Source organism: Scyliorhinus torazame, chromosome 29 (assembly GCF_047496885.1).
Source record: "Scyliorhinus torazame isolate Kashiwa2021f chromosome 29, sScyTor2.1, whole genome shotgun sequence".
Lineage (NCBI taxonomy): Eukaryota > Metazoa > Chordata > Chondrichthyes > Carcharhiniformes > Scyliorhinidae > Scyliorhinus > Scyliorhinus torazame.
The window spans coordinates 22,999,398-23,025,826 of record NC_092735.1 but is presented as its reverse complement, the minus strand read 5'-3'; the positions used below and the strand labels follow the sequence as shown (position 1 = coordinate 23,025,826).

Here is a 26,429-nt window from a genome sequence, read left to right as displayed (position 1 = left end):
GCATAGTTTATTGTAGATGTGTAGTGTAATCTTTACTTAACTAATTCCTTAATAATTTGTTCGAATCTTATTCAGGGTAGTGTAATAAACTAGCTTTGTTTGTTAAACGCTGCTTGCTGTTCTTTGTTAACACTACAACGTTCACCATCCTGAAAGAAGTGGATCAAAGACCACTGTGGTGAAAATCCCCGAGTGTTGTTACAGCGGCTGGCCAGCAGGTGGCCAAAGGACACCCACAGAAGGAGAGGAAGCCTTTGGCCTAGATGAAGCCTATTCTAACAGGCCGTGCTCGCTATGAGAAGGCCTCTCTTTCATTTGTTCAAACTCCTGAGAACAAGGGTTTGGAGGCAGGTCCGCCAAGGTGGCAATATCCAACAAAATCTTATTTTCATTTCCACGGATACTGGGGAATATATATTTTCAAATTTGGCAGCACCGTTCAAAACTGTGGGTAACTTCCTGGTTTTCAGGTCCAGTGATCCACGTCTCTAGTTTTTCTTGCAGCTACCTCGCTGAATACCTACCCCACTGAGAGGAAAAGTAACAGAATATCACTCCATATATGTTCATTGGTCCTGACTGCGTACCTGTTGTTTTAAATCGGGGACGGAAGTGGTATTGTCACTGGCTCATGGCGTAGAGTATGACTCTTGCTTTGGGTATTTATGTTCAGGAGCTTGCGAAAGGTCCCAGGTCCATGATGAGCCCCTTAGGGGCAGCACGGTAACTCAGTGGTTAGCACTGCTGCCTCACAGCACCAGGGACCCAGGTTCGATTCAGGCCTTAGGTCACTGTCTGTGTAGAGTTTGCACCTTAACCCCGTGTCTGCGTGGGTTTCCTCCGGGTGCTCCGCTTTCCTCCCAAAGTTGTGCAGGTTAGGTGGATTGGCCACGCTGAATTGCCCCTTAGTGTCCAACGATGTGCAGGTTAGGTGGATTGGTCATGATCAATGCGTGGGGTTACGGGCAGGGAGTGGGCCTGGGTGGGGTGCTCTTTCGGGAGGCTCAGTGCAGGCTCAATGGGCCGATTGGCCTCATTCTGCACTGTAGGGATTCTATGACTAGTATTCCCGAGACCCAGGATAACATTCTGGGTGACCCGAGTTCGAATCCCACCAAGGCCGGTGGTGAAGGTTGAAGCCAGTAAAAATCGGGAATCACAAGTCGAATGACCATTGTTGTAAAAACGCATCTGGCTCACTCACGTCCTTTAGGGGTGGGAATCTGCCGTCCTTACCCGGTCTGGCCGACATGTGACTACAAACACAGAGCAATGTGGTTGACTCTTAACTGCTCTCTGAAATGGCCGAGCAAGTCACTCAGTTCAAGCGCAATTAGGGATGGGCAACAAATGCTGACCCTGCCAGAGATGCCCACATCCATGAATTAATTTTTTAAAAATCCCAGATAGACCATACAGTGCAGAAGGAGGCCATTCGACCCATCAAGTCTGCACCGACCCACTTAAGCCCTCACTTCCACCCTATCCCCGTAACCCAATAACCCCTCCTAACCTTTTTTGGACACTAAGGGCAATTTATCATGGCCAATCCACCTAACCTGCACGTTTTTGGACTGTGGGAGGAAGCCGGAGCGCCCGGAGGAAACCCACGCAGACATGGGGAGATCGTGCAGACTCCGCACAGACAGTGACCCAGCAGGGAATCGAACCTGGGACCTTGGCGCTGTGAAGCCACTGTGCTAACCACTATGTTACCATGCTGCCAAGATGTCTGGAATAATTGCACTATTTGAAACGGATAGCGCAGTTTGTATCATGGCCTTTTGAAATCTCGTCATTTGGGTGATGGAATGATACATTGTTAGTTTGCTACGCAGGCAGTAGTGAAGTGAGGTGGCATTTTGCATATACATGTATACACGTGCATGACAATATAGTCCCAGAATTTGTGATTGACGGATGTGCAACATGGAATCTTGGGGGGGGCAACGTAAAGACCTTTAGGAGCAAAAAGGAATCGCTGAGGAAATGAAAATAAAATGAAAATCGCTTATTGTCACAAGTGGGCTTCAAATGACGCCACTGTGAAAAGCCCCTAGTCGCCACATTCCGGCGCCTGTTCGGGGAGGCTGGTACGGGAATTGAACCCGTGCTGCGGGCCTGCCTTGGTCTGCTTTCAAAGCCAGCGATTTAGCCCTGTGTGCTAAACCAGCCCCTAGAGACCTGCAAGATGGAGGATTGCGCATCCAGACCAAAGGAAAACCCTTCGCAAGCCATTTTCATCTTGAGATCCTTGCCGATGTTTCTTACACTCAATTACCTTTATTTAAAATAAAGGAAGAAAAATTGGTGGGCCCTGTTCCCAGCATGAAGTCCCACCCCATTCTGTTTTCCTATCTATGGTTACACAGGAAGAGGGAGAATCTGCACCATAAAACCTAAACTCATGTTCAGTTTAATCCAGGCGGATGCTTTGCTGCAGGGGGAAGCAGGTTTGGGTTGATCTGATTTAGGATTTTACCCCCCCCCCCAACCCTAACCCTAACCTCCCTGTGGTGATGTGCATCAATGTAAATGCATGTAGGCTAGCTAGACACTAGAGGGAGCACCAGAAACATCACACACACACACTTAACCAATAGATCAGATAGACAGGACACGACCAATAGACATTCACGATACACAAGGAGGTGGCACGACCACAGTGGGGGCATTACACCAACCCATATATAAAGGACACCACACACATGATCTGCCTCTTTCCAGTGGAGACAGTCAGTGAGGACAGACACAGAGTTTATTCAATATCACTCCCACCACGTGGATTGCAGCAACTGGTTAGTCAGTCTGGGTAGCTATAGTAGGATTAGCAGTAGTGTCGAACCCGAGTAATAGAAGTGTAAATAGTTTAATAAACGTGTTGAAGTTATCTCCACGTCTGAACCTTCCTTTGTCAAGTGCACCACAAAGAAGCTGCTTATGTTACACCGAGAACATAACAAATCACCCCCCCCCCCCCCCCCCCCCCGCCCCGGTGCTCAGAACAGCCCCTTCGGAACCTACATAAGCTCTCGGAGAGAATTATTGACACTAGGACTGTGTTGCCTGGACGCTCACGGTCGGGTTCCCAGAATTCCGATGCTGGATGTACTCCCAGCGCCGCAGGTTGGTTGGATTTAGTTGATTGAAAGAAAAGAGAAGATGGCTACATTACGGGCCGGCCTTTACAAAGGCCGTTTCCGCCGGCCTGATCTTCCGCTTCCGCCAGCGGTGAATCCCCGCCCTGCCTCCAGCGAGGAAAGCGGTGAGCAGCCGGCCAGCGTGCACAACCGGCTCCTCCCGCCACATTTCCCAACACTTTGACGGCGATTTCAATCTCCTGTAGATAGGGCGCCATTTTAAAAGGGATAACCGGGACCCCCCATTACGTCATTGGGAGGGGGTGGGGTGGCGGTGACGATCGTGTCGCAAGATCCGGCCAGCGCGAATCTTGTTTTCGGTCTCTCGCGGGATCTCCTCATTTACGTCCATGGCAACTGGGGCCAGCATCGGTCATGTCCCCAGAATCTCCCAAAGCATTGCACAACAAACCAAATACCTTTCCAAGTATCGTTACTGTTACGTTGTGTGGAACGCCACAGCTGAACTGCCCGCTACATGTAAGTTGATCGTCAGCAGGTCATTTGTTTAGTTGATGTGGGTTTTGGGATATATATTGGGCAGGGAGAATTTCCCTGCTTTTTTTTTCAAATAGCACCGCATGGGGTCGTTTAAAGTTACATCCACCTCAGGGCCTCAGCTTAATGTCACATCGGAAAGACAGCCAGCGGGATTCTCCGTTCCTGAGGCTAAGCGTTGATGTGGGGGCAGGATTTGTGGACTTCCTCAACAGCAAAACCAGCGTTGCACCTGGACCGATTCAGCTACCATTCAGGGGCTCGCACCGGCGCCGCGTGGACCATAATCGATTCCAATGAGAGACGGTGCGGGATTTGCCGGGTCGTGATTGACACTCGGGAGGCTGAGAAGCTACAGCCGCATGTACACATTACACTCCCCACACACTCATCCCAGCCAACAAGGTGGTGCTGGAGGGCGCCCGTCCCGCTGATGGGTCGGCTGGGGCTAGAGGGCACCGGGGGGGGGGGGGGGGGGGGGGGGGAGAGGGGGAGGTCGTGGGGGGACACCCATATGACCCGTGGCCCTAAGTTCGCAGTGGGCTGTTAGCGGTGTGCGCTGCCTTGCCAGCTGCGACAATGGTGTTCCGTGCCCGTCCATCCGGACCCCACAGCCCACCTCCTGGCCAGCCCCCGCTACATCCCCCGGCCCTGGCAGACGCCCCCCCAGTGGCATGACTGTCAGCAAACTATGGCGATGTTGGACACTTCCCGTACCCGCCTCTCAGCAGCCATGGAGCCCGGCTTCACGATTTTTAAAAAGCACAAGCGAACCTCGCCATCGGGAATTCGCCCCGGTGGAGGCGGAGAATCGTGGAGGTCCTGGAGAATACCGGTGGGGGTCGCTAATGATATTCCAAGGGCGTTTACTGTACATGCGGAGTGGAACGCATTGATGCAGCTGTCCAGGAACCGGAGAATTGTGATTTGGCGTGAAACCAGCGCCTGCCATGATTTCAGGATCAAAACCGATTCGGGCCGCCCAATCACGTTTCCCGAATCCATCTGATGGAGCATCCTGCCCAGCATGCCTCAACAATGCAGCATTTTCTAGATCATAGAATTTACAGTGCAGAAGGAGGCCATTCGGCCCATCGAGTCTGCACCGGCTCTTGGAAAGAGCACCCTACCCAAGGTCCACACCTCCACCCTATCCCCATAACCCAATAACCCCACCCAACACTAAGGGCAATTTTCGACACTAAGGGGCAATTTAGCGCGGCCAATCCACCTAACCTGCACATCTTTGGACTGTGGAAGGAAACCGGAGCACCCGGAGGAAACCCACGCACACACGGGGAGGATGTGCAGACTCCGCACAGGCAGTGACCCAAGCCGGGAATCGAACCTGGGACCCTGGAGCGGTGAAGCAATTGTGCTAACCACAATGCTACCGTGCTGCCCTAACTGGGTAAGGGTAGCTGCGCTGGAGTATCAGACTAAACTTTGAGAGCTGAAGCCTCTGGAGTAAGATTTAAAAACCCATAATCTGACTCAAAGGGAGAGCGCTCCTGAATTTTAGTGATCCCAGCAACACAGTTCCATTATGATATGATTGTTACTGAGCCAAGTCCGACAGGTCTAACCCATCAATGGCACAGGGGTGAATCCAATTCAAATCATGTTGGAAAATCCCCAATAGAAACGTAGCCAAAAGTCTGAATTTAACAGGCATTAGGCCGGATTTCCAGCCCTGCCTGTCTGCGGGACCTTCTGTCCCCGCCAAAGGTGACCCCACCCCTTCCCCGCGGCGGGTTTCCCCAGTGGTGGAAGGGGTGAGCCACACAAAACGGCGTAGAAATTGGAGGGAGCGGAAGATCCTGCCAGTGGCTAATGTTGAATGGACTCCGCAAAAAAATGGCTCCCCTGCCGCAAAACACATCGTGGTGGGGGGGAGGGAGAAGGGGGTCAGAAAATCCCGGCCATAGTGAATTATCCCAATCCGCAAAATGAGCAGCAAACATTTCAGCAACATGGAGTAAGAACAGGGGGAGTGAGACTAACTGAATTGCTCTTCCAAAGGGCCATTGTATGCTCGATGGGCTGAAAGGCCCCCTTCTCTGCTGTACTGTTCTATGATTCCACGTGTAATATTTTGCTAATGATTTATTACCGTTCACTCAGGGAGTTTAAGCAGCTGTGGCCACGTGCATGTTTACATGCATGCTGCAGAATGGAGGTATGGATAGGGGTGGTAGAGGATGCAACTTTCTTTCTGTTGTAATAAAAAGAAAGGGGGATGTTGCAATATGCCTCCAGGGGATAGTAGCATACCATCACTAGAACGGAAGTGTAGCATTGTGATCCAGTCTTAGTTTGAATTTTTCTTTGAGCAGAGCACATGTGCACAGCTCTGATACCCTCAGGTTTTACACCCATAATTAACTGTTCTCATGTATCACGTCTTAATAAATGAATCCACCATGTGTTTACCTAATCCCTTATGAGTGACCGGTGCCTTGTGTCTTTATAATAACACAACACTCTCCATCACATGGACGCCCAGGAAATTTCCTGCTCTCAATGCCGGGCATTGGCATGAGTGGAAAGGATTTTGTTTTTCCTTTATTCTTTAATGGGATGTGGGTCTCATTGGCACTGTCCATTCCATTCCTAATTGCTCTTGAACTGAGTCAGCCACATTGCTGTGGGTCTGGAGTCACATGTAGGCCAGACCAGGTAAGGACGGCAGATTTCATCCCTAAAAGGGAGGGCCAATTAGTGAACCAAATGGTTATGTACAACAATCGCACTTTCACAATCACCATCTTTACATTTCCAATTAACTAACAAAATTGAAATTCCACGAGGTGCTCTAGTGGGATTTGAACCCATGCCCCCCAGAGCATTAGGACCTCTGGATTATCAGTCCAGTGAAATTACCACAATGCCACCATCTCCCATTTGCAGGCTGACACTCAACCTGTCTTCGCCACAAAACCAAAGAACCATAGAATCCCTACAGCGCAGAAGGAGGCCATTCAGCCCATCGAGTCTGCACCGACCCTCCGAAAGAGCACCCTACCGACCGACCCTCCGAAAGAGCAACCCTACCTAGGCCCACCCCTCACCCTATCCCCATAACCCCACCTAACCTTTTGGGCAATAAGGGTCAATTTAGCACAGCCAAATACCTAACCTGCACATCTTTGGACTGTGGGAGGAAACCGGAGCACCCGGAGGAAACCCACGCAGACACGGGGGAGAAAGTGCAAACTCCACACAGACAGTCACCCGAGGCCGGAATCGAACCCATGTCCCTGGCGCTGTGAGGCTGCCATGCTGCCCCTTAATGAACGCACCTTCCTTGTTGATCAAACCCTGGAGTGGTACTCGAACCCAGAGCTTCTGGCTCAGAGACAGGGACGTTTCCCACTGCGTCATGTATAATATATATTTCAGTGAGGATGTTTGAGCAAACACCAAAAATCAAAAGCAATTTTCTTTCAGCCATAGGTAACGCAGCGGAGATCTGAAAATTGGCACCAATGCGCACAGCGATCAGCCAAAGTTGTCTCTTTACCTTTGAGAATGGTGATGTTGATTTGAGGGTGGATTTGTGGCATGGGGTATGGCGGGTAGTAACCGCCCGGTTGCGGGCCTGGTGCCGGAGTGGATGCGGCGGTGGGTTGTGTGGGATACTCGTGCGGATTACAGCACCGGATGCATTTGTCCTGAGTTGGTGTTGTTGTCTCCTCTTCAGTCGGCTCGCTGGAAGGGGCTCCAGTTGCGGGTGTCAGACAAATGAAAAGAAGGACATGCCCCAGAAGTCTTCTAGTCACCATTACTAACTGTAAAAGACAAAGAGAGATGCGGCCTGTTGTAAAAACAATCGCGGCTCTGAGTGACGTAAGCAGTTTGAGTACAATCCTTTCACGTCTAGGTAATATGACATCATCTTAATTATTGTCACAAGTAGGCTTACATTAACACTGCAATGAAATTACTGTGAAAAGCCCCTGGTCGCCACACTCCGGCGCCTGTCCGGGTACACAGAGGAGAATTCAGAATGTCCGAATCACCTGACAGCACGTGATTCGGGACTCGTGGGAGGAAACCGGAGCACCCGGAGGAAACCCACGCAGATACGGGGAGAACGTGCAGACTCCGCACAGACAGTGACCCAAGCCGGGAATCAAGCCCGGGACCCTGGCGCTGTGAAGCAACAGTGCTAACCACTGTGCTACCGTGCCGTGGATTGGACATGCTATAATTGCCCCTTAGAGTCCAGAGATGTACAGGTTAGGTGAGGGTTACGGGGATAGGCAAGGGAAGTGGGCCTGAGCAGGGTGCTCTTTCAGAGGGTCGGTGCTGACTCGATGGACCAAATGGCCTCCTTCTGCACTGTAGGGATTCCATGATTCCAACTGAGTTCGGTGCATTGAAGCCAAAACCATCCCCCTACCAGTTGTATTGTTTTCATGGGATGCGAGCATTGCTGGCAAGGCCAGCATTTGTTGCCGTCCCTGTTCGTCCTTGTTGTAAGAACTGATTCACTTCAGGGAAAGAAACCTGCCATCCTTACCCCTGCCTGGCCTACATGTGACTCCAGATCCACAGCAACACAGTTGACTCTTTACTGCCCCTCCTTACCCCCTTGAACTGAGGGCCAGTAAAGAGTCAAGCACGTTGCTGTGGGTCTGGAGTCACATTTAGGCCAGACCGGGGTAAGGACGGCAGATTTCCTTCCCAGAAAAGAACCAGATGGGCTTTTAACAACAGCCGTCGATAGTTGCCATGGTCACCATTACGAAAGACGGCTTTATGTTTCAGACTTGTTAGTCAAATTTGAATTCCACCTGGTACCAGGGTGGGATTCAAACCCCTGACCCCAGGAGCCTGAACTAGTGGATTATTAAAATACCGTGAGGCCAGGTAGGCCGGGATTTTCCGATCTGGCCTCCGCAGCGGGTTCTCCAGCGGTGCGGTCAGCGCGCCATGGACAATGCCATTGCCATCAGCGGGGAACGGGCAATTCCACCGTCAGCCAATAGCGGGCTGCCTCCGCTGCCGGCAAACCGGGTGGGGGTGAAAATCCCGGCTGTCGTCTTACTCGCTGAAACAAAAGAGCCGAACATGAAAATTGGCAATAGCGTTTGAGAACCACTGGACACTAAAGGAAAACCGTTCACTCGAGATTGATTCCGGGGATGAAAGGGTTGACGCACGAGGAGAGATTAAACGCTTCGGGCTTATACTCGCTGGAGTTTAGAAGGATGAGAGAGGATCTGATCGAGGTGTATGAAAAGCTAAAAGGGATTGATAAAGTCAACGTAGACCAGATGCTCCCCCTTGTGGGGCAATCTAGAACGAGAGGTCACGGATATAGGTTGAGAGGCGGTAGATTTAGAACTGAGATGAGGAGGAACTACTTCTCGCAGAGGGTGGTGAATTTGTGGAACTCGTTGTCCCCATAGTGCAGCGGAATCTGAATCATTAAATAGTTTCAAGAAGGAGAGATATATATTATCTGATTTGGCCTCAGGGATACGGGGAACAGGTGGGGAGGTGGATTTGAGACCAGGAAGAGATCAGTCACGATCTGATTGAATGGCGGAGCAGGCTCAAAGGGCTGAATGGCCCACTTCTGCTCCTAGTTCCCATGTTCCTATGTGACATCAGATGCATTATTACTACTAAAGATTATGGTGCATCTGTGTCACGTCAAGCGGGATACGCGTTGCCAAGATCACCGGCCTTACTGCCAAATTAAACAATCTTTCCTTTCAACCGCACCCGTTCAGTGAGCTGGCAATTACCACAAGCACTAGTCATTAACACAAGAACTAGTCAAGAAAGATGTTGACATGGGATTTATTGCTTTGTGGTGGCGTCATGTGAATAGCTGAGACCACCAGTGATTAGAAACATACCAAGCGTGTGACTGCTCGGGATCAAATCTACAGTTTCCACAACAGACCACCGAGTACTGGAATGATACACGCCTCCGCTCATCATTAATTTTTCTTAAAGGGACAGGTACACTCAAGAATGGAACAGCTTGGACCTGACTGCATTTAAGCCTCCAACCTCCCATCGCAAAATATTGCTGAAAAAGAGACACGCTGTCAAAACTTTTCATCTTGCACTCATCAGATGCAAGAACGTCAAATTTCAAAGGGAGCCGCAATTCATACTGCAAGAGGAAAGGGTGATGATTCGCTGGCAAGTGGACTCTGATTGGTTGAGGTACTGCCATGAAGAATGCACGAGGGGTCTATTGTGCCCCATGTTTTTGTTTGATTTGAACTTGTCACAATGCCCTGATGTGTTCTTCTTGCCTGCTGAGGACAGCTCCTTGTGTATGAATGTATTTAGCTTCCAGCAAGTGTAAGTCAGCTATATTGTGAGCCCGACTGATAATCCTGGTCGTTGGTGTAAATCTTACCACAGTCATGATTATTCAGTAAATGCTGTGCAAACGCAGAACCAAGATGTTGGGTGAGATTCTCCTAAATGTCAACAAAGCCCCCCAATCTCGCATTGAATAAAGGGCCTGAATGGGGAACATGCGAATGAGGCCGCACATAGCCCCGTTTTTTGTACAGCGGGGAGATCCGCTCGCTGGAACTCCCTATTGTAGCGAGAGATCGGGATGCCATTTTTAAATGGTGTCCCGATCTCCGAGACCCCCGGAATAATCCTGGATGTTCCCCCAAGCCCGAACACAATATATATAGGTGGACCTCCGATCCCCGAGCAAAACCCCATTAGTGCCACTCCGTCTGGTCCCCGTTTGTGGGGACGGGTATCAAACGGCATTCGCCCGAGGTCTCCGAATGAAGGGGTCAATCCCAAATCCTCAGAGTGAGGATTACTGCCTCACTTCAATATGCAGATTTGCTAAAAAGCGGGATGGGATTCACATCGCAACGTCTCGCGCGATTGCGTTGGGCCGGTTTAGCACAGTGGGTTAGGTTAGGGGCTGGTTTAGCACAGTGGGCTAAACAGCTGGCTTGTAATGCAGAACAATGTCAGCAGCATGGTTCAATTCCCGTACCGGCCTCCCCAAACAGGCGCCGGAATGTGGCGACTAGGGGCTTTTCACAGTAACTTCATTGAAGCCTACTTGTGACAATAAGCGATTATTATTATTATTGAATTTCGCAAGGCTTTGCGAGCCGGGTAGATCCCGGGAGCGGGCTTCCCGGCTTTCAACGGCCATGCTGTGCCGTGGCGAGCTGCTTTTCCGATGCAGCATGCCGGAGGATCGCGCCCGTTACGTTCTGGGTTTTGGGAGCTGGGATGGTTCAGTCTAGTCAGTGCGCTGCCTGTTGTGGTCAAACATGCTGTTTGACATCATCCGCCAGTTATTTGGAGATACGGCCTCCATTCCTGGTGTCGCGGTGGCACTGAAATGCACGCACTATTCATCTCAAGATACTTCCAGTGGATTGCAGCGTTTTACTGTGCCAGCTCTGGCTCTCTGGATGGCACACTAGTCTCTCAGTCAGCAGACTGTGGGCGTTCAAATCCTCCTGTAGAGATGTGAATGCAAGTTCCTGGTGAATACAGCAGTGCATTACTGTTGGGGGTGCAATCTTTGGGAAGGTTACTTAAACACAGGCCCTGTCTGCTTGCCAAGGTGGCGTAAATATCCCATTTTGGTTGGGGAAGTCCTCCCCAGGGACCTGGGCCAGTGTGTATCCCTCGGCCTACCCCACAACACAAATTATCCGGCCGCGATCACATTTGTGGGAGCTTGCTGTGCACAAACCACATTTCCCACAGCACGCAGGGACTGCAATCTGGAAAGTATTTCATTGGACGTGAAGTGCTTTTGTGATGCCTCAAGGCTACGAAAGGCGCTATATAAATGCAAGCATTTCCTTTGAGCTTGAGAATGATTAACCCCAATTCGTTAGGTTCCGACAACATTATTAACTATTATGGAAACACAAGCATTAAACAAAAGCCCTCAGTGGGCTTCAAGATGAAAATCGGGACTTGTTCACTAACCATGACTATGATTAAATACATTTAATACACGCCGAATGTTTCATAGTAGGAAGAAAAACTACGCTGACGTAAATCAGCGGAATGTGGCGACCCTGTGTGTGGGCAACGGTCAACAAATTGTCTCGTGGGCCGCACTCAGGACGCAGGTGGGCCACGCGTGGCCGTGAGGCCATAGGTTGTCTGCCACTGATATCGGCAAATGATGTATCTGTTTGACTGGTAAATAAATAAAGGCAAATATCAGGAGATGGAGTTGTCCTTCAATACACCCTCACCATGCTGATATTTTCCCCTCCCTATATTCAGCACGGGGATATCAAAGATCACTTGGAAAACCCTGGAATCATTAACGTAGCAAACAACAATCCATACTTTTATGGTGCCTCTAATGTAATAAAACTCCCAAGACCCTTCACAGGAGTGTTATAAAGCAAAATACGACACCTGTCGTGTGTGTTGTAATCATAAAATCCCTACAGAAGGAGGCCATTCGGCCCATTAATACTGCACCTCCGAAAGAGCACCCTACCTATCCATCTCCTGCGCCAATACCCTCGCCCACTCCCCTTCCTCCCTGAACAAGGATAGAGTCCTCCTCGTTCTCACATTTCACCCCACCAGCCTCCAAAGCATAATCCTCCGCCATTTTCACCAACTCCAGCGTGATGCCACCACCAAACACATCTTCCCTTCACTCCCTCTGTCAGCATTCCGCAGAGACCGTTCCCTCCGAGACAATCTAGTCCACTACTCCACCATACCCAGTACCTCTCCCATCACCCATGACACCTTCCCATGCAATCGCAGAAGGTGTAACACCTGCCCCTTTACCATGCTTAACATCCCAGGCCCAAAACACTCATTCCAGGTTAAGCAGCGTTTCACTTGCACCTCTGTCAATTTGATCTACTGCATTCGCTGCTCCCAATGTGGTCTCCTCTATAATCGGAGAGACCAAACGCAGACTGGGTGATCGCTTTGCTGAGCATCTCCGGTCTGTACGCATTCAGGACCCTGACCTTCCCGTTGCTTGCCATTTTAACACAAGACCCTGCTCCCATGCCCACATGTCTGTCCTTGGCCTGCTGCAATGCTCAACGCAAACTGGAGGAACAACATCTCATCTTCCGGTTAGGCACGCTACAGCCTTCCAGTCTCAACATCGAATTCAACAACTTCAGATGATCAGCTCGACCCATTTGTTTTCATCCCATTTCATTTTAACTGTCTTTTACCATTTCTTTCTTTCTTGTCTTTCTTAATATATATTTAAACCTCCCCCCCCCCCAACTTATCCACCTTTCCTTACCCTTTCTCCCCTTTGCTTCCCCCTTCCCCTGCCCCACATCTAGATCTGTCATAGTTCATCCTCTGATGTTAGAACAAAGAACAAAGAAATGTACAGCACAGGAACAGGCCCTTCGGCCCTCCAAGCCCGTGCCGACCATACTGCCCGACTAAACTACAATCTTCTACACTTCCTGGGTCCGTATCCTTCTATTCCCATCCTATTCATATATTTGTCAAGATGCCCCTTAAATGTCCCTATCGTCCCTGCCTCCACTACCTCCTCCGGTAGTGAGTTCCAGGCACCCACTACCCTCTGCGTAAAAAACTTGCCTCGTACATCTACTCTAAACTTTGCCCCTCTCACCTTAAACCTATGCCCCCTAGTAATTGACCCCTCTACCCTGGGGAAAAGCCTCTGACTATCCACTCTGTCTATGCCCCTCATAATTTTGTATACCTCTATCAGGTCGCCCCTCAACCTCCTTCGTTCCAGTGAGAACAAACCGAGTTTATTCAATCGCTCCTCATAGCTTATGCCCTCCATACCAGGCAACATTCTGGTAAATCTCTTCTGCACCCTCTCTAAAGCCTCCACATCCTTCTGGTAGTGTGGCGACCAGAATTGAACACTATACTCCAAGTGTGGCCTAACTAAGGTTCTATACAGCTGCAACATGACTTGCCAATTCTTATACTCAATGCCCCGGCCAATGAAGGCAAGCATGCCGTATGCCTTCTTGACTACCTTCTCCACCTGTGTAGCCCCTTTCAGTGATCTGTGGACCTGTACTCCTAGATCTCTTTGACTTTCAATACTCTTGAGGGTTCTACCATTCACCGTATATTCCCTACCTGCATTAGCCCTTCCAAAATGCATTACCTCACATTTGTCCAGGTTAAACTCCATCTGCCATCTCTCCGCCCAAGTCTCCAGACAATCTAAATCCTGCTGTATCCTCAGACAGTCCTCATCGCTATCCGCAATTCCACCAACCTTTGTGTCGTCTGCAAACTTACTAATCAGACCAGTTACATTTTCCTCCAAATCATTTATATATACTACAAAGAGCAAAGGTCCCAGCACTGATCCCTGTGGAACATCACTGGTCACAGCTCTCCAATTAGAAAAGCATCCCTCCATTGCTACCCTCTGCCTTCTATGGCCTAGCCAGTTCTGTATCCACCTTGCCAGTTCACCCCTGATCCCGTGTGACTTCACCTTTTGTACTAGTCTACCATGAGGGACCTTGTCAAAGGCCTTACTGAAGTCCATATAGACAACATCTACTGCCCTACCTGCATCAATCATCTTAGTGACCTCCTCGAAAAACTCTATCAAGTTAGTGAGACACGACCTCCCCTTCACAAAACCGTGCTGCCTCTCACTAATACGTCCATTTGCTTCCAAATGGGAGTAGATCCTGTCTCGAAGAATTCTCTCCAGTAATTTCCCTACCACTGAAGTAAGGCTCACCGGCCTGTAGTTCCCGGGATTATCCCTGCCACCCTTCTTAAACAGAGGAACAACATTGGCTATTCTCCAGTCCTCCGGGACATCCCCTGAAGACAGCGAGGATCCAAAGATTTCTGTCAAGGCCTCAGCAATTTCCTCTCCAGCCTCCTTCAGTATTCTGGGGTAGATCCCATCCGGCCCTGGGGACTTATCTACCTTAATATTTTTTAAGACACCCAACACCTCGTCTTTTTGGATCACAATGTGACCCAGGCTATCTACACCCCCTTCTCCAGACTCAACATCTACCAATTCCTTCTCTTTGGTGAATACTGATGCAAAGTATTCATTTAGTACCTCGCCCATTTCCTCTGGCTCCACACATAGATTCCCTTGCCTATCCTTCAGTGGGCCAACCCTTTCCCTGGCTACCCTCTTGCTTTTTATGTAAGTGTAAAAAGCCTTGGGATTTTCCTTAACCCTATTTGCCAATGACTTTTCATGACCCCTTCTAGCCCTCCTGACTCCTTGCTGAAGTTCCTTCCTACTTTCCTTATATGCCACACAGGCTTCGTCTGTTCCCAGCCTTTTAGCCCTGACAAATGCCTCCTTTTTCTTTTTGACGAGGCCTACAATATCATTCGTCATCCAAGGTTCCCGAAAATTGCCGTATTTATCTTTCTTCCTCACAGGAACATGCCTGTCCTGTATTCCTTTCAACTGACACTTGAAAGCCTCCCACATGTCAGATGTTGATTTGCCCTCAAACATCCGCCCCCAATCTATGTTCTTCAGGTCCCGCCTAATATTGTTATAATTAGCCTTCCCCCAATTTAGCACATTCATCCTCGGACCACTCTTATCCTTGTCCACCAGTACTTTAAAACTTACTGAATTGTGGTCACTGTTACCGAAATGCTCCCCTACTGAAACATCTACCACCTGGCCGGGCTCATTCCCCAATACCAGGTCCAGTACCGCCCCTTCCCTAGTTGGACTGTTTACATATTGTTTTAAGAAGCCCTCCTGGATGCTCCTTACAAACTCTGCCCCGTCTAAGCCCCTGGCACTAAGTGAGTCCCAGTCAATATTGGGGAAGTTGAAGTCTCCCATCACCACAACCCTGTTGTTTTTACTCTTTTCCAAAATCTGTCTACCTATCTGCTCCTCTATCTCCCGCTGGCTGTTGGGAGGCCTGTAGTATACCCCCAACATTGTGACTGCACCCTTCTTGTTCCTGATCTCTACCCATATAGCCTCACTGCCCTCTGAGGTGTCCTCTCGCTGTACAGCTGTGATACTCTCCTGAACAAGTAACGCAACTCCGCCTCCCATTTTACATCCCCCTCTATCCCGCCTGAAACATCTAAATCCTGGAACGTTTAGCTGCCAATCCTGCCCTTCCCTCAACCAGGTCTCTGTAATGGCAACAACATCATAGTTCCAAGTAGTAATCCAAACTCTAAGTTCATCTGCCTTACCCGTAATGCTCCTTGCATTAAAACATATGCACTTCAGGCCACCAAACCCGCTGTGTTCAGCAACTTCTCCCCGTCTGCTCTGCCTCAGAGCCACACTGTCCCTATTCCCTAGTTCTCCCTCAACGCTCTCACCTTCTGACCTATTGCTCCCGTGCCCACCCCCCTGCCATACTAGTTTAAACCCTCCCGTGTGACACTAGCAAATCTCGCGGCCAGGATATTTATGCCTCTCCGGTTTAGATGCAACCCGTCCATCTTATACAGGTCACACCTGCCCCGGAAGAGCTCCCAGTGGTCCAGATAACAGAAACCCTCCCTCCTACACCAGCTGTTTAGCCACGTGTTTGTCTGCTCTATCTTCCTATTTCTAGCCTCACTGGCACGTGGCACAGGGAGTAATCCCGAGATTACAACCCTCGAGGTCCTGTCTTTTAACTTTCTGCCTAGCTCCCTGAACTCCTGCTGCAGGACCTCATGCCCCTTCCTGCCTATGTCGTTAGTACCAATATGTACAACGACCTCTGCCTGTTTGCCCTCCCCCTTCAGGATTCCCTCTACCCGTTCGGAGACATCCTGGACCCTGGCACCAGGGAGGCAACATACCATCCTGGAGTCTCTTTCACGTCCACAGAAGCGCCTATCTGTGCCCCTGACTATAGAGTCCCCTATCACTATTACTCTTCTGCGCTTTGACCCTCCCTTCTGAACATCAGAGCCAGCCGTGGTGCCACTGCTCTGGCTGCTGCTGTTTTCCCCTGATAGGCTATCCCCCCCGACAGTATCCAAAGGGGTATATCTGTTCGAGAGGGGGACAACCACAGGGGATTCCTGCACTGACTGCCTGCCCTTTCTGGTGGTCACCCATTTCTCTGCCTGCACCTTGGGTGTGACCACACTTACATAACTGCGATCTATGACGCTTTCCGCCACCTGCATGCTCCTAAGTGCATCCAATTGCTGCTCCAACCGAACCATGCGGTCTGTGAGGAGCTGCAGTTGGGTGCACTTTCTGCAGATGAAGCCATCCGGGACGCTGGAAGCCTCCCGGACCTGCCACATCTCACAGTCAGAGCACAGCACCCCTCTAACTGACATTGCGTCAATTAATTAAAATTAAAATTTGTCTTTTTTTTTTTTATAAATACTTTTTTTTTTTTAAATTACAAAGTTACTGTCAACTATCTGTTTCCTAAATTACAAAGTTACTGTCAACTATCTGTTTCCTAAATTACAAAGTTACTGTCGACTATCTGTTTCCTAAATTACAAAGTTACTGTCAACTATCTGTTTCCTAAATTACAAAGTTACTGTCAACTATCTGTTTCTCTATATGTTAGTTTCTCTGCTGTTTGGCCTTTCACACCTTTTGTTCTCCCTGGGGACTGCCATTAGCACTCTTTCCCCTTGGTTTCTGTGGCCATTAGCACCCAGTTTCCCTGGGTTTCTGTGGCTATGACTCATCTTTCATTCTCACTCCACAGTATAAATATTTTCCACTTTCTCTGTCTGTTAGCTTTTACAAAGGGTCACCGGACTCGAACCGTTAGCTCTTTTCTCTCCCCTACAGATGCTGCCAGACCTGCTGAGATTTTCCAGATTTTTTTCTTCTGTTTCTGATTCCAGCATCCACAGTAACTTGCTTCTACCTAACCCTACCCTGGTCTGTCCACAAAACGTTGTTTGGACACGAATAAGCAATTTAGTGCGGCCAATCCACCTAACCTGCACATCTTTGGACTGTTGGAGGACCGGAGCACCCGGAGGAAACCCACGCAGACACGGGGAGAACGTGCAGACTCCGCACAGACAGTCACCCAAGTCGGGAATCGAACCTGGGACCCTGGAGCAGTGAGGCAGTGCTGATCACTGTGCCACCTGTGATTAAAATCTAAAGGCATTAATCACTCATAAGAGATGAAATCGCGCTGTGGCTTCAGTACTAATTTATGCGAGCAGGTGTACATGGACAGAAAGCTTGAAAACAGTTCATCAGTAGAGCTGTCTGTGTCTGCTCTGTTGCAAGCAAAAGTGAAACTAAAACTGGATTGCAGGACACGCTTCCTTTCTAGCACGGGTGGCAGGGTAGCAGAGTGGTTAGCACCGTTGCTTCACAGCGCCAGGGTCCTGGGCTCGATTCCCGGCTTGGGTCACTGTCTGTGCGGAGTCTGTACGTTCTCCCCGTGTCTGCGAGGGTTTCCTCCGCGTGCTCCGGTATCCTCCCACAAGTCCCGAAAAATGTGCTTCTTAGGTGAATTGGACATTCTGAATTCTCCCTCTGTGTACCCGAACAGGCACCGGAATATGGTGACTAGGGGCTTTTCTCAGTAACTTCATTGCAGTGTTAATGTAAGCCTACTTGTGACAATAATAAAGATTATTATTAGCAATGTCATACTGATATCTCGTAAAGGCATATGATAACATCCTACATTCCTTTTAAAGATTTCCCCCCATTCAAAGAAATATAACAATTTACAACGTGTTCATACTGATAAGAAGTTAATCGGTCAGAGGGTCACAAGGTTGGTCAAAGAGGTATATTTTAAGGGGTGTTTCTTGACGGAGGAAATCATGGGGCTGGTTTCTCCGCCCCACCGCACATCTTTCTGCCTCGACCCGCCGGCGGGATTCTCCGTGACGCCGGCCGGTCAATGGGGTTTCCCATTGTGGGGCAGCCCCACGCTGTCGGGAAACCCCCGGGCTGCCGGCAAATGAGAGAATCCCGCCAGCGGAGAATCCTGCCCATGGTCTAGAAGTGAAGAGGTTCAGGGAGGAAATTCCAGAGTGTAAAGGCCCAGGGATAGAGTCACAGGGCGGGATTTAGCAACTTGGTGTCAGCAATGCCTTGTGAGGTTTAACGAAACCACGTGAGACGCCGTTGTCATGATATGCAGACATGCAGATAATGATATACAGATAGGCACAGACAGGCAGCTAATGAACACAGAGAACAGGACATGACCAATGAGCAGGCAGGACACTCAGGGGTATTATCGCACTATAAAAGGCACGGGGCACTCACACTCCGCCTCTTTCCACTGATGAACATCTACAGAGTGAGTCAGGGTGTGTGTACAGTATCACACCTCCAGCACATGGCTAAGAGCTAGTCTGGTTCAGTCAGACAGAGTAACCACACTTAGGTTAGCAGAGAGTCGAACTCACAGAGAACTGTGCTAACTGTGCTACTGGTTCAATAAATCAGATTGAACTAACTTCAAGGTCTGGAGTATCTTTTGGTTCAAGCTGCATCCAGTTGCAGCCTGTGTTATCCCAGAGTACATAACATGACAGTCGTTATCTGGGTCACTCCCTCACTCGGCATGATCCAAATCTGTATCTTTAAATGAGGTATGGGCTCATTTACATATGTGTCCACGGGATTCTCCCAGTGCCTGGGACCTAATGGCTGCTCCTGGGAGACCTTGCCAGGGCGCCGTTTAGTACTGGCTTCCACAAACATGGCACCAGGGTGGGGGTGGGGGGGGGTCTCGCAGGGTATTAGAGACCCCTGGGTGGTCAGGGACAGGGCAACACTCCTTCTGGCACCCAAGCACCTTGGCAGTGCCAGCCTGGCACCCCGGGTTTGGGGTTGGGTCGAAAATAAGAGGGGGGGGGAAGATCGGGGTAGCCAAACAAAATGGCCCCCCGAGGAGCGACTCAGCGACTGTGGAGGGGCTAGCACCGGCGCCACGCGGAACACAATCGATTCCAATGAGAAACGGTGCAGGGTTCGCGATTGACACTCGGGAGGCTGACAAGCTGCAGCCGCACATACACATTACACTCCCCACGAATGCTCATCCCAGCCAACAAGATGGCACTGGTTGCGCTGGAGGGCGCCCATCCCGCTGATTGGTCGGCTGGGGCCAGAAGAACCTCGGGGGTGGGGGGGGTTGCCCTGGGGGGGGTGGGGAGGGGACACACACACCCATATGACCCATGGCCCTAAGTTCACCGTGGGCTGTTAGCAGTGTGCGCAGCTGCATGGCTGCCTTGCCGTCCGCGGCAATGGTGTTCCATACCCGTCCACCCCGACCCCACAGCCCACCTCTTGGCCCCGCTACTCCCCCCGGCCCTGGCAGAACCCCTCCTCCCCCGACCAGCGGCACGACTGTCAGCAAACTATGGTGATGCTGGACACTTTCCGTGCCCCCCCCCCCCTCCCTCAGCAGCCCCGGTGTCAGTGATACGATTTCTAAAAGCACAAGTAAACAGCGCCGCCGGGAATTCGCCCAAGTGGAGGCGGAGAATCACGGAGGCCCAGGAGAATGCTGTGTCGGGCCCGCTATTGATATGCCAACGGCGTTTACTGTCCATGTGGAGTGGAACGCACCGACGCCACTGTCGAGGCACCGGGGAATTGCGATTTGGCGTGAAACCGGTGCCCGCCACGATTTTGGCGTCGACACCAATTCTCCACCCAATTGCGTTTCCCGATTCTGGAGTCAACCGACGGAGTCCCGCCCATTGTTTTCCAAACACACACAGTATTAACAGAATACACCATCCATCAAAACATAGTCAACAGTTTGTACAGTTTTTCCCCTTTTAATTCCCCCCCCCCCCCCCCCCCCCCCCACCTCCCCACACTGAACAGCTCCTCAAATAAGGTCATGATCGGCCTCAACAGCACCTCAAAACCCTGACCCCCTCAATGCAAACTTAACCTTCTCCAGCCGGAGAAAGTAGTACAAGTCCCCTGCCATGCGGCCACCCCATGGCACCGTTTCCGACCTCCAATTCGCCAGGATACGTCACCGGGCAATCAGAGAGGCATAGGCCACGACATCGGGGTCCTTACCCTCCAGTAGCTCTGGCTCCCCCCAAACACCAAAGATCGCCTGACCTCAGCCCCCACTAACATGGAGTTTGTGGTGATTTGCATCACTGTAAATACACAAGGGGTTAATGTAGGTACACTGCAACTAGGTAAACACTAGAGGGAGCACCAGAGACATCATGACTCACAGACATTCAACCAATAGGTCAGTAAGATAGGACACGACCAATGGGCAGTCAAGACACACCCAGAGGTGACACTACCACAAGGGGGCTACCCATATAAAAGGACAGGGCACACATGCTCTTTCTCTTTCCATAGGCGACACTCAGAGAGACAGGGGCAGATCAGGAAGCATCACACCCACCGCATGGATTAGAGCAGACTGGTTAGTTAGATTGAGTTACTATAGCAAGATCAGCAGGAGAGTCAAACTCAAGTAGGAGAATTGTTAACTGTTCAATAAATGTGTTAAACCTATCTCCAAGTCTGAACCTTCCTTTGTCTGAAGCCTAGGCCACTCTTGTCCGAGACACTAAATTCCCTCACATCATTAGCTGGAAGCACTCAAAGCAAACCTGCCTCCCTTCATCCAACTTAATTGTCCGCCCAAAATCACTTCCATCTACGTGTGGAGATCAAAGGAACAAAGAACTCATAAACAGGAAGATACTGAGAGATTGGAAAGAATTCCTGCAGGGCATTGGTGCAGACAACATTCTTTGCATCCAAACATTATCTCGCTCAACAGATTACTTGTGATTGAATCTGGCCACAGAGTTATTTCCCCCCCAAAGTTTTGTCGAAAGCAAAACGGAAATTGCATTATGTAGCGCCTCACGGCATCATTGGGATATTCTAAAGTACTTTGTCAGTTGGACACTCAAATGGTTCCCTGGCCGGTTTCCCACTCTCCTTCACCTTCAAATTGTCCGAAATTTGGCGCAAAGTATTGTTCACCGCCCTCACCCCCCCAACCCCCACCCCCGCTCCCGTTGGTCGACTTTAGTAATAATAATCTTTATTGTCACAAGTAGGCTTACATTAGCACTGCAATGAAGTTACTGTGAAAATCTCCTGGTCCCCACATTCCGACGCTTGTTCGGGTACACAGAGGGAGAATTCAGAATGGGCAATTCACCTACCAAGCACGTCTTTCGGGACTTGTGGGAGGAAACCGGAGCACCCGGAGGAAACCCACGCAGACACGGGGAGAACGTGCAGACTCCGCACAGACAGTGACCCAGTGGGGAATCGAACCTGGGGCCCTGGCGCTGTGAAGCAACAGTGCTAACCACTGCGCTACCGTGCCACCCTTTGACCCCTGGCTGTCCAGTGTCGCCAATTTAACCTTCTGCTCCTTGTGTCTGAATCCTGTCATCTTGTCACCCGCTCCCGATCTCTGAAACTTCCTACAAACCTACATGACCTCCTCCATTCTCTGTTGCTCTCTGATTCTGGCACCTTGTGAGTTCCTCTCCTCCCTTTCACCGTATTATTGGTGACTGTGCATTGAATCACTTGGGTCCACTTTAATTCCCCTCCGTCCTCCTTTTAATCCTCCTAAAAACTTTCTTCTCGATTAATCTTTGGAGGTTCGCTCTTCCTGATATATTCTCGTTCAGATCAGCATCCATCTTTTGATAATCCGCCGGTGAAATGCCTCAGGATTTTTTAATGCAAAGTGAAAGAATTGTTGGACGATTGAAAATCCATAGCTCAACCTCTATCCTGGGTGGCGTGCCGGCGCAGGGGTTAGCTCTGCTGCCTCACAGCGCCAGGGACCCGGGTTCAATTCCAGCCTTGAGCAAGTGTCTGTGCGGAGTCTGCACGTTCTCCCCGGGTCTGCGTGGGATTCCTCCGGGTGCTCCGGTTTCCTCCCACAGTCCAAAGATGCTCAGGTTAGCTGGATTGGCCATGATAAATTGCCCCTTAGTGTCCAAACATGTGGATGTTAGGTGGGGTTACGGGTTACAGGGATAGGGCAGGGGAGTGGGCCTGGGTCGAGTGCTCGCCGCAGAGTGTCGATGCAGACTTGATGGGCCGAATGGCCTCTTTCTGCACTGTTGGGATCCTTTGAACTACTATGAATTAAGCTGCAATACTAATAGAGTTGGATGTTACTCAAAAGAGAAAAATGTTGCTGAAGCTTTTTATCTGTCACTCATCAGGACAAAACACAAGAATGACAAATGATCTTAACTATTACGAGAGGAGAAAAAGTGCTGATTGATCGGGAAGTCAACTCCGATTGGCTGAGGTGTTGTTACGGAGAAAAGAATGCAGAACTATCGGTTCACCAAGCTCCTGGGCAATTCATTGAAGCCACAAAGTTTGAACAAATTCTCAGTAGCCTGACGCCGAAATTGGGAACGGCGATCGGGCGGAGAATGGATTCCAACGCCAGAATCGGGTCAGGTGACGGTTTGACGCCGGTCCGCCATGCTCCGCCCCCTCCAAACCGGCCTCATCGGGACGCGCGGCACGCACCATTGCAGTGCCGTTGGCGGGTCTGGCGTGCCGGCTGCGGACAGTGTCCAGCGCCACCATACTTGTCTGGGATCCATGCTGTTGGACGGGGGGAGGGGAGGGCTTCTGCTAGGGCTGTGGGGGAGTGATGGGGGGGGGGGGGGGGGGTAGGTGGCCAGAGAGTGGGCTGTGGGATCGGGGTCGGGGTTGGCGGGTTGGGGTCGGAGCAAGGCCGGCGCCATGTTTTCCGTCGCGACCGGTGCAGGTCGTCAGCCCTGCACGTGCGCGGCCCGGGAACCGCCGATTCTCCAGCATGATCCGTGGGTGTTTCACGCAGCACTAGTCCTTCACCGGTACCGGAATCAGTGAGGGGCTTGCACCGATTATCCTGTTGTGAACCTCCCGCGGATTCTCCGTTCACACCAGCCTCGGGGAGGGAGAATCCAGCCCACGGTTATTGTTTGCAAACAGCGTGTGGATGATTTGAGCTCAACTATTTCCCTTAAATGGGTTGATAGCGTAGTTAATAGCGCACTCAGGGTTGTTCAACAAGTGCTGATCAATCACAGTGATCAATTAGTGGAACAATGTGAGGGCTCTCAAACACTACACTCACCAGAAGAGTCTGGGCTGAATACGACCCAGAATTAGTCCTGGGGTCTTGTCCTAATATTTCGCCAGTACTGCCCAGGTAAACCTGCCTAGGCTGGGATAGACAAATCTTTGGTCTCCGAGTGAATTAAGGCATTCGGAGAGCAGGCAGGAAATGGAGTTGAAGCTCAAGGTCAGCCATGATCATACTGAATAGTGGAGCAGATTGAATGGGCTGAATGGTCCAGCCTTGCTCCTAAATCTTGTGTTGAGATGAAAATCGCTTATTGTCACAAGTTGGCTTCAAATGAAGTTACTGTGAAAAGCCCTTAGTCGCCACATTCTGGCGCCTGTTCGGGGAGGCTGGTACTGTTCACACTACTGCCAATGTTCGCACCTTTTGCCCAGGATGCCCTGGGAAATGGGCGCCAAGCTTGAAAGTCACAGACACCCAGGGTGATTGCTTTCCCCCCATTATCTTCACCCAACACTCTGGAAACTTGCTGTCATGGAGGGAAGAGTGTGGAGGGGATTTAGGGAGGGGAAGATCGGCCTGTTACCCACTTTGCTTTCTGATTTTACCATTACCGTGGTAATGGAGTCACAGGAATATTTGACCAGGCCTGATAGCTTACGCGTATCTGGCTACGGGCTGCAAATGGGCGGCACAGTAGCACAGTGGTTGGCACTGTTGCTTCACAGCGCCAGGATCCCGGGTTCGATTCCCGGCTTGGGCCACTGCCTGTGCGGAGTCTAACGTTCCTCCTGTGTCTGCGTGGGTTTCCTCCGGGTGCTCCGGTTTCCTCCCACAAGTCCCAAAAGATGTGATTGTGAGGTGAATTGGACATTCTGAATTCTCCCTCTGTGTACCCGAACAGGCGCCGGAATGTGGCGACTAGGGGCTTTTCAGAGTAACTTAATTGCAGTGTTACTGTAAGCCTACTTGTGACACTAAAGCTCATAAGTCTTTGAATCCCTACAGTGCAGAAGGAGGCCACCCGGCCTATCGAGTCTGCACCGACCCTTGGAAAGAACACCCTACGGCTCCTCGGTGCCATGAGGCAACAGAGCTAACCACTGCGCCACCCTGCTGCCCCCTCACGTAGGAATAAAAGAAAGATTATTTTACGAAGACATGGGGAGTCCACACCGAATTGTAACAAAAGAAACAAAGGTTTATTTTCAAGGTTTAAGTTACCCAACCAGGTCCCGAACTAGCCAACCTTATATGCAATATTAATTGACCTTCCCCTGCCCCCTTAGCGGGTAGCTCGTATTCCGCAAGGGACACAGTGAATACAATCGTTCCCACTCCGTAAGTATCGTGTGGGTGCAAGATAACGACAGATTCCGAAATTGTGTGAGGATAGATGCTCTTCTACCCGTGTGAAGTCCTGATGCGCCGATTGGGAACTTAAAGCCTATGCTGGCCCACGATTGGGAAACATTCAGTCAAAAACTCTCATCCATCGGTGCACCACCGGTTGCAGCTCCTGCAGGAAGTAACTGCGACAGGGGGATCACTGTTTTACTGCGGGTTACCTACGCCAAGTTCCGCCGCGTTTTCCTCCCTCTTCACCCCGACGCCCACACCTCCCCGGTGGCCTCTGAAGACCGCCCAGCCCCTTCCCCCCACCCCCCTCAGCCGACCGGAGGAGCACCAAGCCCCCCCCCCCCCCGCCCCCCCGGCCAAAGTGGAAGGTCGGTCGTGTGGGCAAGACATGACGCGCAGATCAGCTGCTGAGCAGACAACACGAGATAGACAAGTAAACGAACACACTCACCGGCCGACGCTCTTCAAACTTAGTCCCCCTTCAAACACGAGCGGGGGAAAAAAATAAATCAAATTTTTCAAAAAAATGGGATTATTTCTCTCTTTTTTTCTTTTCAAGCTCCTGATGGTTTTTTTTTTTTGAAAAACAAAAAACGCTTTATTCTTTTGCTTGGCTCTTTCTCCTCAGTCCCTCAAGTTGTTATATTCGGTCCGAAGATAGTTGCAAGACAAAGGAACACTTCATGAATTTGCAACCATTTGCTATCCTGCAACTTGCCAGCTGGTTCCAGATCCCTATCTACGTTGAGATATTTGGATGCCTTTTCTTCACTCCCTCTCTTCCTCTCTGTCTTTCTCTCTCTCTATTTCTCTCTCTCTCTCTCTCGTTTTCTTTCTGTCTGTGTCTCCCTCCCTCTTTCTGTCCCTTCTGGCTCTATCCCTCACCCCTCTATCCCAGGGTCCCTCCACTGGAAGTGTCTTTTGCAAGCAATGGAATCCGCTCTGGTTAACTATGCAGAGACAGAGAGAGAGAGAGAGAGAGAGAAAACCCATAGACTCAGCTGAAAATAGTGAGCTTGTTCAGTCTAATTGGTTTTATATTTTTTTTGGCTAAGTGGCTTTCTTTGACCTGAGGGGGGTGGGGAGTAGGGAATAACAGAGTTCGCTCTTTACGGGCCACATTACGAGTCTGTTTGGAGAGAGAAAATGATAAAATCTTCAAGCTCAAAGTAAACTTATTCCAGCTGCATTTTATTCCAACAAGATGTGAACCAGCTGTACGTGTGTGTGGGTGTGTGTGTATGTGTGGAGGAGGGGAAATGGAGCTCGGAAACGATACAACAATAGTCCTACGAAGGCTGAATCCAGCAATCAACTCCCCTGAGGTTTTAGGCCGCAAAATGAAATGGAAGTAAAACTGAAGAATTTTCATTGGTGTAACTTCTCAAGGAGCCTCAAAGCACTTCGCAGACAACTTCTGATGGTAGTCGGG

At 50.3% G+C, this 26,429-nt stretch overlaps 1 protein-coding gene across 3 annotated transcripts in view; it reads right to left on the bottom strand.

Moving 5' to 3' along the window:
* Window positions 1–26,429, bottom strand: part of LOC140403931 (complement C1q tumor necrosis factor-related protein 1-like) — a 47,650-nt gene that overhangs the window by 6,130 nt on the left and 15,091 nt on the right. Inside the window, exons 1-2 of one of the 3 annotated variants that reach the window (XM_072492194.1) lie at window positions 25,449–26,179; window positions 7,162–7,429 (exon numbers count right to left, since the gene is read on the bottom strand). In XM_072492194.1, the coding sequence (XP_072348295.1) occupies window positions 7,162–7,423 (262 nt within the window). In that variant the 5' untranslated portion in view covers window positions 7,424–7,429; window positions 25,449–26,179. Of the gene's footprint in view, window positions 1–7,161; window positions 7,430–8,502; window positions 8,638–25,448; window positions 26,180–26,429 lie in introns of those variants that run through there. The other 2 variants (XM_072492196.1, XM_072492195.1) reach the window with 2 other exon arrangements.